Source organism: Anopheles merus, unplaced genomic scaffold, assembly GCF_017562075.2.
Source record: "Anopheles merus strain MAF unplaced genomic scaffold, AmerM5.1 LNR4000227, whole genome shotgun sequence".
NCBI classification, from domain to species: Eukaryota; Metazoa; Arthropoda; class Insecta; order Diptera; family Culicidae; genus Anopheles; species Anopheles merus.
Window position 1 is genome coordinate 26,259 of NW_024427807.1, and position 14,882 is coordinate 41,140.

Consider the following 14,882-nt stretch of genomic DNA (forward strand, 5'->3'; position numbering starts at 1 on the left):
TTTTCTCACATTTTTGGTCCTTCGAACCGGATACGTGCGTGCTAAGTGTTTTTCTTTCGCTCTGCATCAAGAGCAACGGCAAATTCGGAACGCTCCGCATCACGAGCACGGTGCAAGTCATCATTCGCGCCATTTCGAATTCTCGCGCTCGTTCAAGTTCATTAGCCCTGCAGCAAGGGCATCGGTCGAATTTTCGTGATCGTGAATCGTGGTTTATTTTTCCCGCGTAAATTCGAATTGCTACAGTTTCGTGAACGTTCATATCGCGTTATAGACATTATCGTGAAAATCTGACGGAAGCTAAGATGGACAAGAAGATAAAATCTGCTCAGCACAAAAAACTCGTCGCAGTGGAAAATATTAAGGCGCTGGAGCGCTTTAAGCAGAACTTCAAACCAGAAAATGTAGGTGAAATCCCGGAGGTTATGGAGGGTTTGGAGCAACACAGACAGGACTTTTTTGCCGCGGTGGCAAAGCTGGAAGAGTATGACGACACCAGTGATGCGATTCAAGCCTGTATTACTGACAGGATCGATATGGAAGAGCGCTGCCGGCGGCTAAAATCGTTCCTTAGAGAAAACCAGCGGAAGGAAGCCAATTCGCTCAACGACTCCTTATTGGCAAACTCAACCCTAGCGTTTGGACGGCCAAACACATCAAACATACGTTTTCCCAAAATCGAATTACCAACGTTCGACGGTGATTCGACAAAGTGGTTGTCATTCCGCGATCGCTTTGTCGCGATGATTGACGCAAGTGCCGAGCTGCCGCCAATTGCAAAACTGCAGTACTTACTTTCGTCCCTGAAAGGTGACGCTGCGGTTCCCTTCGAACATGTTACTCTGACCACGGAAAACTATTCTGTTACCTGGGCTGCGCTGCTTAAGCGATACGACAACTCACGGATGCTCATTCGCGAGTACTGGCGACGGCTACATTTCCTACCTGCGATTGCAACAGAAAGTGTCGATGGCTTGACGTCGTTGGTAGATGAATTCGTGCGATATGTGAATGGGTTGCAGAAGCTGCATGAACCTGTCGACTCATGGGACACGCCTTTGTCCAACATGTTGCTGATGAAGCTGGACAATGAGACCATTCTGGCGTGGGAAAGGCATTCTGTGCATAAGAAAAAGGATAAGTACAGCGAGTTGATCGAATTCCTACAAGACCGAATCCAAATCCTAAAATCGAGCCAAAGTATCTCGTGCGATCGAATTGTGGTTCCGATCAAGGTGGCCGGGGCATATCGGCCCACCGCACTACGGCGGTCGGTAACCAACGCTGCTTCTGTGCAAAGGAATACTCCCGTTTCATCGACCATTCAACAAGTGAGCTGTCCATTGCAGTGTGCAGATCATCACCTGGTTCGAAATTGCCCGGTATTTTTAGCCAAAAATACTCAGGAGCGGCGGGAAATCGCACGGTCAAAGGGATTGTGCTGGAATTGTCTCAGTTGTTCCCATCAAGTGAGATCGTGCAAATCCGAGTATTCTTGCCGTTCGTGCAAGGAACGGCATCATACGCTGCTTCATCAACCACCACAACAACCTACAGTCGCTTTGTCAGCCCAATCAGATGATGATATGGTGTTTCTCGAGACGGCTATTGTGTTTATCGTAGACGATTATGGAGAGAAGCATGAGGCACGGGCGCTTCTGGATTCGGGCTCCATGTCCAACTTCATTTCGGATACGTTAGCTCGGAAGCTCATGACACCTCGAACGAGAGTTAATGTATCAGTGTCTGGCATCGGAACTTCAAGGCAGCAGATAAAGGGTTCGACCACGGCGATCGTTCGTTCAAGGAACCTTCAATTCACCACCCCATTGGAGTTTCTGATCCTGGATACACCCTCGGCGGACATTCCCACCTCACCAATCAACGTGTCTTCGTGGAACATCCCGGATGTAACGCTAGCAGACCCCACGTATCATATCCCAGGCAAGGTCGATGTGGTCATCGGTGGCGATACGTTCTGGGAGCTGCATACCGGACGTAAGCAATCTCTCGGTTCGGGTCTGCCATGGTTGGTAGAAACGCAGTTTGGATGGGCGGTAGCAGGAAATACAACGTATTCGTCTCAACAACATCGGGTGTGTAATATGGCAACGAGCGACAGTCCGTTGGAAGCCATATTGACGCGGTTCTGGGAGAGCGAGACCATCTTCGACGAACCCGCTCTATCTCTGGAGGAAGACATGTGTGAACGTCATTTCATCTCTACTACAACCAGAGACCCATCTGGCAGGTATGTCGTACGTTTACCACAAAATCCTAATTCGAATATCGTTTTAGGAGAATCGAAAGCAATCGCTGATCGTCGTCTCCTAGCGGTGGAACGGCGGCTCAAGTCTAACCCTGCAATGAAGGAGGAGTATAGTAATTTCATGTCGGAGTATGAGCGCTTAGGGCACATGAAACAACTCACCGAGCCGGTGGACGATTCGTGTGAACACTACTATCTCCCTCATCACGCGGTGCTTTAGGAATCGAGCACAACCACCAAGGTCAGGGTAGTCTTTGACGCGTCGTGCAAGACATCTTCTGGCTACTCCTTGAACGACAAACTCCTGGTTGGGCCGGTGATCCAAGACGATCTGTTCACCATCATCGTTCGTTTCCGGTCGCACGCAGTCGCACTCTCAGCAGACGTTGAGAAAATGTATCGCCAAATTCTCCACGATTCTCGCGACACTGAATACCTGCGCATTCGGTATAGAGGAAACACCGCAGAGCCGATTCAGACGTTTCAACTGCAAACGGTTACATATGGCACGTCTTGCGCACCCTTCCTAGCAACAAGAACGCTAAAGCAGATCGCTCTCGATCACAAGATGCAATACCCCCGAGCAGTGGATCCTGTATTGCACGATTTTTATGTGGATGACCGGCTAACGGGAGCAGACGAGTTGGCAGACGCAATTGAAATGCAAAGGCAGATTTCTGAGATGCTCAAGCAGGCTGGATTCGTGTTGAAGAAGTGGGTGTCGAACGTACCCGAAGCACTAATCGGCATTCCTTCTGAAGACCTGGCCATCCTTCCTACTCACGAATGGTAAGATCCCCAGTTTGTATCGACGCTTGGTCTGGTTTGGGAGCCAGCAGTTGATATGCTGCGATATCGGATCGATCTACCAACTGCTGCGAGGATGTTGACAAAGAGGCTAGCTTTGTCCTACATCGCCAAAATCTTTGACCCGCTTGGCTTGCTTAGTCCAACAATTATCATTGCTAAGCTCTTTATGCAACAGCTGTGGAAGTTGCAGGAAAACGGGAAGCCATGGGATTGGGATTGTGAGCTACCATCACATCTCCAAGAGGAATGGACGGCATTTCATTCCAAGCTGCATTTACTTCGGGAAGTGCGCATTCCGCGTTACACTTCAATTCGGCAAGCAGCAAACATGCAGCTACACATTTTCGCAGATGCTTCTCAGGTGGCATATGGTGCTTGCTGTTACGTCAGGGCAGAAAACGATTCGACAACATCGGTACAGCTGTTGGCAGCTAAGTCTCAAGTAGTATCGTTGTCGAACACACACTCTATAGCGAGACTCGAGCTCTGTGCAGCGCGGTTGGCAACGCAACTGTTCCGGAAGGTCAGTCAGTCCCTCAACGGTGAATACGATGCTTTCGCTTGGACTGATTCCATGACCGTGCTACATTGGCTCAATTCAGCACCACGGAGGTGGAAGCCTTTCGTTGCCAACAGGGTGGCACAAATTCAAGGAGAAACTCGGATCAAGTGCTGGAGGCATGTTCCTGGTGTAGACAACCCAGCAGACGATGCATCGCGAGGTCTACTACCAGACAAATTGCAATCCTGTGAACGATGGTGGCATGGGCCACATTGGCTGAGCAGCAAACAGGAAGAATGGCCTATAAGAGAACCTGCAATTGAAGAAACCGCATCAATAGAAGAAGAACGTATTACACAATCACGAATAGCTGCAATGTCGATGGAGGACGATTTCAACAATAAGCTATTTGCACGGTTTTCAACCTACCTCAAACTTCGTCGAACTATGGCGTATTGTTTACGTTTTGTGCAATGCATGAGGACACCGAAACCCGCAATTATGTCACCGACAGCCAAGGGTCATGCTTCGATTCAGGACATGATTACATTGATTGCACCTCCATCTCGAGACGAACTCATCCAAGCTGAGCTTCAGTTGTGTCGGTTAGCTCAGCAAGATTCATTTGCGGATGATTTACCCGCGGCTAAAAACGGCAAGGATCTACCACGCAATTCAAAGCTGAAATGGTTGTCCCCCTTTATTGATGAGGCGGGAATCCTGCGTGTTGGTGGCCGGCTTCGCAACGCACAAATAGCAGAATACGCGAAGCATCCCATACTTCTTTCTGCAAAACACCCGCTCGCAGCATTGTTAGCAGTCGCGTATCACCAGAAGTATATGCACACCGGTCCTGAACACTTATTATCCATCCTTCGTGTACGCTTCTGGATAATCGGTGGCCGTAATTTGACCAAGTCAGTTTTCCATCGGTGTCACAAGTGTTTCAAGGCCAAACCTACACTGGTGCAACAATCCGTTGCAGATCTTCCGACATCAAGGGTTACACCCACGAGACCATTTGCTGTCAGTGGTGTGGACTATTGCGGTCCGGTATTGCTGAAGTCGCCTATTCGCAATAGAAGTCCCACCAAGGCATACATCGCCATCTTCGTGTGCTTTGCAACACGAGCGGTCCACATTGAGTTGGTGAATGATCTCACTACGGTGGCATTTTTGGCAGCACTAAGGCGCTTCGTGGCTCGCAGAGGCAAAATCGCGGAACTGCATTCAGATAATGCCACTACGTTTTAGGGGGCTGCACACGAACTTCATCGCCTCTACGAGATGTTTAAGTGCAGCAATAGCGAACGCATCGAAATCTTCAACTGGTGTGCCAATGAAGAAATTCAGTGGAAGTTTATTCCACCTAGGGCGCCACACTTCGGAGGACTGTGGGAGGCTGCTGTACGATCCGCTAAACAGCACCTAATTCGCACGATAGGAAGTACGAGCCTCACTCAGGAGGGAATGGTAACATTGCTAGCACAGGTCGAACAATGCTTAAATTCAAGACCCCTGATTCCGCTTTCTAGTGAGCCTTCGGACACGCAACCACTCACTCCGGGTCATTTTTTGGTAGGGTCGAACATGCTGGCGTTGCCACAAGTTGATAGGAGTCAGATGTCAGCCAATAGATTGAAGGAGTTTGATTTGGTGCAAAAGCATATGCAGCATATATGGTCGCGTTGGTATCCGGAATACTTGCAGCAGCTTCAGGCCCGGGCCAAACGTTTAATAGTTCCACCAGTGTCGCTAGAAGAAGGGCAATTGGTAATCATAAAGGCAGACAATATACCACCTACCTTGTGGCCAATGGGTAGAATAACACGATTGCACCCAGGAAAGGACGGCGTTGTTAGAGTAGTAACACTTCGTACAGCTGCAGGAAAGGAGATAGTACACGCAGCAGCTAGATTGGCAATCCTTCCAAATCCAAACATAGGTGAAGACAATTAACCTCGAACACCACAGTAAGAAGGCGATCAGCGCGAAGCACATGCGTAATGTAAACAACCACACCGCACCGCACACGACACAATACACGAAGTGACAGATCGACACTTGCAACTTGTACAACACAACACCACACTTGCACAACATTTGCATCTCTGAGGCGAAGTTAGATCGAGATACTTCTTCATTTTCTTATTTTTTTTCAATTGTATTTTCTGAATGTTTAAAGAAATACTTTCTTTGGTGGCCGGAATGTTGGAGATTGATCATTTGAATTTATTAGTTCGAATTCGAAATTCGAACTCAATTTAGAAATAGGATAGGAAATGAACTCATAGGCATAGATAAGGATAACATAATGAACTCAAAATGAATTATGTAATGAACTCTTGACAATTGAATATACAGTAGCAAACGGACATATGAACGAGTCGCATTATTTCCATAACCGACACAAATTATTCTAATATCGGGAAAGAAAACGAGTTGTACACCGTATACGAACATTCGTGAGGTTTTCTCACATTTTTGGTCCTTCGAACCGGATACGTGCGTGCTAAGTGTTTTTCTTTCGCTCTGCATCAAGAGCAACGGCAAATTCGGAACGCTCCGCATCACGAGCACGGTGCAAGTCATCATTCGCGCCATTTCGAATTCTCGCGCTCGTTCAAGTTCATTAGCCCTGCAGCAAGGGCATCGGTCGAATTTTCGTGATCGTGAATCGTGGTTTATTTTTCCCGCGTAAATTCGAATTGCTACAGTTTCGTGAACGTTCATATCGCGTTATAGACATTATCGTGAAAATCTGACGGAAGCTAAGATGGACAAGAAGATAAAATCTGCTCAGCACAAAAAACTCGTCGCAGTGGAAAATATTAAGGCGCTGGAGCGCTTTAAGCAGAACTTCAAACCAGAAAATGTAGGTGAAATCCCGGAGGTTATGGAGGGTTTGGAGCAACACAGACAGGACTTTTTTGCCGCGGTGGCAAAGCTGGAAGAGTATGACGACACCAGTGATGCGATTCAAGCCTGTATTACTGACAGGATCGATATGGAAGAGCGCTGCCGGCGGCTAAAATCGTTCCTTAGAGAAAACCAGCGGAAGGAAGCCAATTCGCTCAACGACTCCTTATTGGCAAACTCAACCCTAGCGTTTGGACGGCCAAACACATCAAACATACGTTTTCCCAAAATCGAATTACCAACGTTCGACGGTGATTCGACAAAGTGGTTGTCATTCCGCGATCGCTTTGTCGCGATGATTGACGCAAGTGCCGAGCTGCCGCCAATTGCAAAACTGCAGTACTTACTTTCGTCCCTGAAAGGTGACGCTGCGGTTCCCTTCGAACATGTTACTCTGACCACGGAAAACTATTCTGTTACCTGGGCTGCGCTGCTTAAGCGATACGACAACTCACGGATGCTCATTCGCGAGTACTGGCGACGGCTACATTTCCTACCTGCGATTGCAACAGAAAGTGTCGATGGCTTGACGTCGTTGGTAGATGAATTCGTGCGATATGTGAATGGGTTGCAGAAGCTGCATGAACCTGTCGACTCATGGGACACGCCTTTGTCCAACATGTTGCTGATGAAGCTGGACAATGAGACCATTCTGGCGTGGGAAAGGCATTCTGTGCATAAGAAAAAGGATAAGTACAGCGAGTTGATCGAATTCCTACAAGACCGAATCCAAATCCTAAAATCGAGCCAAAGTATCTCGTGCGATCGAATTGTGGTTCCGATCAAGGTGGCCGGGGCATATCGGCCCACCGCACTACGGCGGTCGGTAACCAACGCTGCTTCTGTGCAAAGGAATACTCCCGTTTCATCGACCATTCAACAAGTGAGCTGTCCATTGCAGTGTGCAGATCATCACCTGGTTCGAAATTGCCCGGTATTTTTAGCCAAAAATACTCAGGAGCGGCGGGAAATCGCACGGTCAAAGGGATTGTGCTGGAATTGTCTCAGTTGTTCCCATCAAGTGAGATCGTGCAAATCCGAGTATTCTTGCCGTTCGTGCAAGGAACGGCATCATACGCTGCTTCATCAACCACCACAACAACCTACAGTCGCTTTGTCAGCCCAATCAGATGATGATATGGTGTTTCTCGAGACGGCTATTGTGTTTATCGTAGACGATTATGGAGAGAAGCATGAGGCACGGGCGCTTCTGGATTCGGGCTCCATGTCCAACTTCATTTCGGATACGTTAGCTCGGAAGCTCATGACACCTCGAACGAGAGTTAATGTATCAGTGTCTGGCATCGGAACTTCAAGGCAGCAGATAAAGGGTTCGACCACGGCGATCGTTCGTTCAAGGAACCTTCAATTCACCACCCCATTGGAGTTTCTGATCCTGGATACACCCTCGGCGGACATTCCCACCTCACCAATCAACGTGTCTTCGTGGAACATCCCGGATGTAACGCTAGCAGACCCCACGTATCATATCCCAGGCAAGGTCGATGTGGTCATCGGTGGCGATACGTTCTGGGAGCTGCATACCGGACGTAAGCAATCTCTCGGTTCGGGTCTGCCATGGTTGGTAGAAACGCAGTTTGGATGGGCGGTAGCAGGAAATACAACGTATTCGTCTCAACAACATCGGGTGTGTAATATGGCAACGAGCGACAGTCCGTTGGAAGCCATATTGACGCGGTTCTGGGAGAGCGAGACCATCTTCGACGAACCCGCTCTATCTCTGGAGGAAGACATGTGTGAACGTCATTTCATCTCTACTACAACCAGAGACCCATCTGGCAGGTATGTCGTACGTTTACCACAAAATCCTAATTCGAATATCGTTTTAGGAGAATCGAAAGCAATCGCTGATCGTCGTCTCCTAGCGGTGGAACGGCGGCTCAAGTCTAACCCTGCAATGAAGGAGGAGTATAGTAATTTCATGTCGGAGTATGAGCGCTTAGGGCACATGAAACAACTCACCGAGCCGGTGGACGATTCGTGTGAACACTACTATCTCCCTCATCACGCGGTGCTTTAGGAATCGAGCACAACCACCAAGGTCAGGGTAGTCTTTGACGCGTCGTGCAAGACATCTTCTGGCTACTCCTTGAACGACAAACTCCTGGTTGGGCCGGTGATCCAAGACGATCTGTTCACCATCATCGTTCGTTTCCGGTCGCACGCAGTCGCACTCTCAGCAGACGTTGAGAAAATGTATCGCCAAATTCTCCACGATTCTCGCGACACTGAATACCTGCGCATTCGGTATAGAGGAAACACCGCAGAGCCGATTCAGACGTTTCAACTGCAAACGGTTACATATGGCACGTCTTGCGCACCCTTCCTAGCAACAAGAACGCTAAAGCAGATCGCTCTCGATCACAAGATGCAATACCCCCGAGCAGTGGATCCTGTATTGCACGATTTTTATGTGGATGACCGGCTAACGGGAGCAGACGAGTTGGCAGACGCAATTGAAATGCAAAGGCAGATTTCTGAGATGCTCAAGCAGGCTGGATTCGTGTTGAAGAAGTGGGTGTCGAACGTACCCGAAGCACTAATCGGCATTCCTTCTGAAGACCTGGCCATCCTTCCTACTCACGAATGGTAAGATCCCCAGTTTGTATCGACGCTTGGTCTGGTTTGGGAGCCAGCAGTTGATATGCTGCGATATCGGATCGATCTACCAACTGCTGCGAGGATGTTGACAAAGAGGCTAGCTTTGTCCTACATCGCCAAAATCTTTGACCCGCTTGGCTTGCTTAGTCCAACAATTATCATTGCTAAGCTCTTTATGCAACAGCTGTGGAAGTTGCAGGAAAACGGGAAGCCATGGGATTGGGATTGTGAGCTACCATCACATCTCCAAGAGGAATGGACGGCATTTCATTCCAAGCTGCATTTACTTCGGGAAGTGCGCATTCCGCGTTACACTTCAATTCGGCAAGCAGCAAACATGCAGCTACACATTTTCGCAGATGCTTCTCAGGTGGCATATGGTGCTTGCTGTTACGTCAGGGCAGAAAACGATTCGACAACATCGGTACAGCTGTTGGCAGCTAAGTCTCAAGTAGTATCGTTGTCGAACACACACTCTATAGCGAGACTCGAGCTCTGTGCAGCGCGGTTGGCAACGCAACTGTTCCGGAAGGTCAGTCAGTCCCTCAACGGTGAATACGATGCTTTCGCTTGGACTGATTCCATGACCGTGCTACATTGGCTCAATTCAGCACCACGGAGGTGGAAGCCTTTCGTTGCCAACAGGGTGGCACAAATTCAAGGAGAAACTCGGATCAAGTGCTGGAGGCATGTTCCTGGTGTAGACAACCCAGCAGACGATGCATCGCGAGGTCTACTACCAGACAAATTGCAATCCTGTGAACGATGGTGGCATGGGCCACATTGGCTGAGCAGCAAACAGGAAGAATGGCCTATAAGAGAACCTGCAATTGAAGAAACCGCATCAATAGAAGAAGAACGTATTACACAATCACGAATAGCTGCAATGTCGATGGAGGACGATTTCAACAATAAGCTATTTGCACGGTTTTCAACCTACCTCAAACTTCGTCGAACTATGGCGTATTGTTTACGTTTTGTGCAATGCATGAGGACACCGAAACCCGCAATTATGTCACCGACAGCCAAGGGTCATGCTTCGATTCAGGACATGATTACATTGATTGCACCTCCATCTCGAGACGAACTCATCCAAGCTGAGCTTCAGTTGTGTCGGTTAGCTCAGCAAGATTCATTTGCGGATGATTTACCCGCGGCTAAAAACGGCAAGGATCTACCACGCAATTCAAAGCTGAAATGGTTGTCCCCCTTTATTGATGAGGCGGGAATCCTGCGTGTTGGTGGCCGGCTTCGCAACGCACAAATAGCAGAATACGCGAAGCATCCCATACTTCTTTCTGCAAAACACCCGCTCGCAGCATTGTTAGCAGTCGCGTATCACCAGAAGTATATGCACACCGGTCCTGAACACTTATTATCCATCCTTCGTGTACGCTTCTGGATAATCGGTGGCCGTAATTTGACCAAGTCAGTTTTCCATCGGTGTCACAAGTGTTTCAAGGCCAAACCTACACTGGTGCAACAATCCGTTGCAGATCTTCCGACATCAAGGGTTACACCCACGAGACCATTTGCTGTCAGTGGTGTGGACTATTGCGGTCCGGTATTGCTGAAGTCGCCTATTCGCAATAGAAGTCCCACCAAGGCATACATCGCCATCTTCGTGTGCTTTGCAACACGAGCGGTCCACATTGAGTTGGTGAATGATCTCACTACGGTGGCATTTTTGGCAGCACTAAGGCGCTTCGTGGCTCGCAGAGGCAAAATCGCGGAACTGCATTCAGATAATGCCACTACGTTTTAGGGGGCTGCACACGAACTTCATCGCCTCTACGAGATGTTTAAGTGCAGCAATAGCGAACGCATCGAAATCTTCAACTGGTGTGCCAATGAAGAAATTCAGTGGAAGTTTATTCCACCTAGGGCGCCACACTTCGGAGGACTGTGGGAGGCTGCTGTACGATCCGCTAAACAGCACCTAATTCGCACGATAGGAAGTACGAGCCTCACTCAGGAGGGAATGGTAACATTGCTAGCACAGGTCGAACAATGCTTAAATTCAAGACCCCTGATTCCGCTTTCTAGTGAGCCTTCGGACACGCAACCACTCACTCCGGGTCATTTTTTGGTAGGGTCGAACATGCTGGCGTTGCCACAAGTTGATAGGAGTCAGATGTCAGCCAATAGATTGAAGGAGTTTGATTTGGTGCAAAAGCATATGCAGCATATATGGTCGCGTTGGTATCCGGAATACTTGCAGCAGCTTCAGGCCCGGGCCAAACGTTTAATAGTTCCACCAGTGTCGCTAGAAGAAGGGCAATTGGTAATCATAAAGGCAGACAATATACCACCTACCTTGTGGCCAATGGGTAGAATAACACGATTGCACCCAGGAAAGGACGGCGTTGTTAGAGTAGTAACACTTCGTACAGCTGCAGGAAAGGAGATAGTACACGCAGCAGCTAGATTGGCAATCCTTCCAAATCCAAACATAGGTGAAGACAATTAACCTCGAACACCACAGTAAGAAGGCGATCAGCGCGAAGCACATGCGTAATGTAAACAACCACACCGCACCGCACACGACACAATACACGAAGTGACAGATCGACACTTGCAACTTGTACAACACAACACCACACTTGCACAACATTTGCATCTCTGAGGCGAAGTTAGATCGAGATACTTCTTCATTTTCTTATTTTTTTCAATTGTATTTTCTGAATGTTTAAAGAAATACTTTCTTTGGTGGCCGGAATGTTGGAGATTGATCATTTGAATTTATTAGTTCGAATTCGAAATTCGAACTCAATTTAGAAATAGGATAGGAAATGAACTCATAGGCATAGATAAGGATAACATAATGAACTCAAAATGAATTATGTAATGAACTCTTGACAATTGAATATACAGTAGCAAACGGACATATGAACGAGTCGCATTATTTCCATAACCGACACAAATTATTCTAATATCGGGAAAGAAAACGAGTTGTACACCGTATACGAACATTCGTGAGGTTTTCTCACATTTTTGGTCCTTCGAACCGGATACGTGCGTGCTAAGTGTTTTTCTTTCGCTCTGCATCAAGAGCAACGGCAAATTCGGAACGCTCCGCATCACGAGCACGGTGCAAGTCATCATTCGCGCCATTTCGAATTCTCGCGCTCGTTCAAGTTCATTAGCCCTGCAGCAAGGGCATCGGTCGAATTTTCGTGATCGTGAATCGTGGTTTATTTTTCCCGCGTAAATTCGAATTGCTACAGTTTCGTGAACGTTCATATCGCGTTATAGACATTATCGTGAAAATCTGACGGAAGCTAAGATGGACAAGAAGATAAAATCTGCTCAGCACAAAAAACTCGTCGCAGTGGAAAATATTAAGGCGCTGGAGCGCTTTAAGCAGAACTTCAAACCAGAAAATGTAGGTGAAATCCCGGAGGTTATGGAGGGTTTGGAGCAACACAGACAGGACTTTTTTGCCGCGGTGGCAAAGCTGGAAGAGTATGACGACACCAGTGATGCGATTCAAGCCTGTATTACTGACAGGATCGATATGGAAGAGCGCTGCCGGCGGCTAAAATCGTTCCTTAGAGAAAACCAGCGGAAGGAAGCCAATTCGCTCAACGACTCCTTATTGGCAAACTCAACCCTAGCGTTTGGACGGCCAAACACATCAAACATACGTTTTCCCAAAATCGAATTACCAACGTTCGACGGTGATTCGACAAAGTGGTTGTCATTCCGCGATCGCTTTGTCGCGATGATTGACGCAAGTGCCGAGCTGCCGCCAATTGCAAAACTGCAGTACTTACTTTCGTCCCTGAAAGGTGACGCTGCGGTTCCCTTCGAACATGTTACTCTGACCACGGAAAACTATTCTGTTACCTGGGCTGCGCTGCTTAAGCGATACGACAACTCACGGATGCTCATTCGCGAGTACTGGCGACGGCTACATTTCCTACCTGCGATTGCAACAGAAAGTGTCGATGGCTTGACGTCGTTGGTAGATGAATTCGTGCGATATGTGAATGGGTTGCAGAAGCTGCATGAACCTGTCGACTCATGGGACACGCCTTTGTCCAACATGTTGCTGATGAAGCTGGACAATGAGACCATTCTGGCGTGGGAAAGGCATTCTGTGCATAAGAAAAAGGATAAGTACAGCGAGTTGATCGAATTCCTACAAGACCGAATCCAAATCCTAAAATCGAGCCAAAGTATCTCGTGCGATCGAATTGTGGTTCCGATCAAGGTGGCCGGGGCATATCGGCCCACCGCACTACGGCGGTCGGTAACCAACGCTGCTTCTGTGCAAAGGAATACTCCCGTTTCATCGACCATTCAACAAGTGAGCTGTCCATTGCAGTGTGCAGATCATCACCTGGTTCGAAATTGCCCGGTATTTTTAGCCAAAAATACTCAGGAGCGGCGGGAAATCGCACGGTCAAAGGGATTGTGCTGGAATTGTCTCAGTTGTTCCCATCAAGTGAGATCGTGCAAATCCGAGTATTCTTGCCGTTCGTGCAAGGAACGGCATCATACGCTGCTTCATCAACCACCACAACAACCTACAGTCGCTTTGTCAGCCCAATCAGATGATGATATGGTGTTTCTCGAGACGGCTATTGTGTTTATCGTAGACGATTATGGAGAGAAGCATGAGGCACGGGCGCTTCTGGATTCGGGCTCCATGTCCAACTTCATTTCGGATACGTTAGCTCGGAAGCTCATGACACCTCGAACGAGAGTTAATGTATCAGTGTCTGGCATCGGAACTTCAAGGCAGCAGATAAAGGGTTCGACCACGGCGATCGTTCGTTCAAGGAACCTTCAATTCACCACCCCATTGGAGTTTCTGATCCTGGATACACCCTCGGCGGACATTCCCACCTCACCAATCAACGTGTCTTCGTGGAACATCCCGGATGTAACGCTAGCAGACCCCACGTATCATATCCCAGGCAAGGTCGATGTGGTCATCGGTGGCGATACGTTCTGGGAGCTGCATACCGGACGTAAGCAATCTCTCGGTTCGGGTCTGCCATGGTTGGTAGAAACGCAGTTTGGATGGGCGGTAGCAGGAAATACAACGTATTCGTCTCAACAACATCGGGTGTGTAATATGGCAACGAGCGACAGTCCGTTGGAAGCCATATTGACGCGGTTCTGGGAGAGCGAGACCATCTTCGACGAACCCGCTCTATCTCTGGAGGAAGACATGTGTGAACGTCATTTCATCTCTACTACAACCAGAGACCCATCTGGCAGGTATGTCGTACGTTTACCACAAAATCCTAATTCGAATATCGTTTTAGGAGAATCGAAAGCAATCGCTGATCGTCGTCTCCTAGCGGTGGAACGGCGGCTCAAGTCTAACCCTGCAATGAAGGAGGAGTATAGTAATTTCATGTCGGAGTATGAGCGCTTAGGGCACATGAAACAACTCACCGAGCCGGTGGACGATTCGTGTGAACACTACTATCTCCCTCATCACGCGGTGCTTTAGGAATCGAGCACAACCACCAAGGTCAGGGTAGTCTTTGACGCGTCGTGCAAGACATCTTCTGGCTACTCCTTGAACGACAAACTCCTGGTTGGGCCGGTGATCCAAGACGATCTGTTCACCATCATCGTTCGTTTCCGGTCGCACGCAGTCGCACTCTCAGCAGACGTTGAGAAAATGTATCGCCAAATTCTCCACGATTCTCGCGACACTGAATACCTGCGCATTCGGTATAGAGGAAACACCGCAGAGCCGATTCAGACGTTTCAACTGCAAACGGTTACATATGGCAC

The 14,882-nt window shown here is 48.3% G+C and overlaps 3 protein-coding genes across 3 annotated transcripts; all 3 read left to right on the forward strand.

The window, feature by feature from the left end:
• Positions 1-305: 305 nt before the first annotated feature.
• LOC121601924 lies at positions 306-2,489 on the forward strand. The gene has a single exon (XM_041930723.1). The coding sequence runs from the start codon at positions 306-308 to the stop codon at positions 2,487-2,489; it is 2,184 nt and encodes a 727-aa protein (XP_041786657.1).
• A 3,868-nt stretch (positions 2,490-6,357) lies between these two features.
• Positions 6,358-8,541, forward strand: LOC121601922. Its single transcript, XM_041930721.1, has one exon. The coding sequence runs from the start codon at positions 6,358-6,360 to the stop codon at positions 8,539-8,541; it is 2,184 nt and encodes a 727-aa protein (XP_041786655.1).
• A 3,867-nt stretch (positions 8,542-12,408) lies between these two features.
• On the forward strand, positions 12,409-14,592 carry LOC121601923. The gene has a single exon (XM_041930722.1). It carries the CDS (start codon positions 12,409-12,411, stop codon positions 14,590-14,592), a length of 2,184 nt encoding a protein of 727 aa, XP_041786656.1.
• The last annotated feature ends 290 nt before the right edge of the window (positions 14,593-14,882 follow it).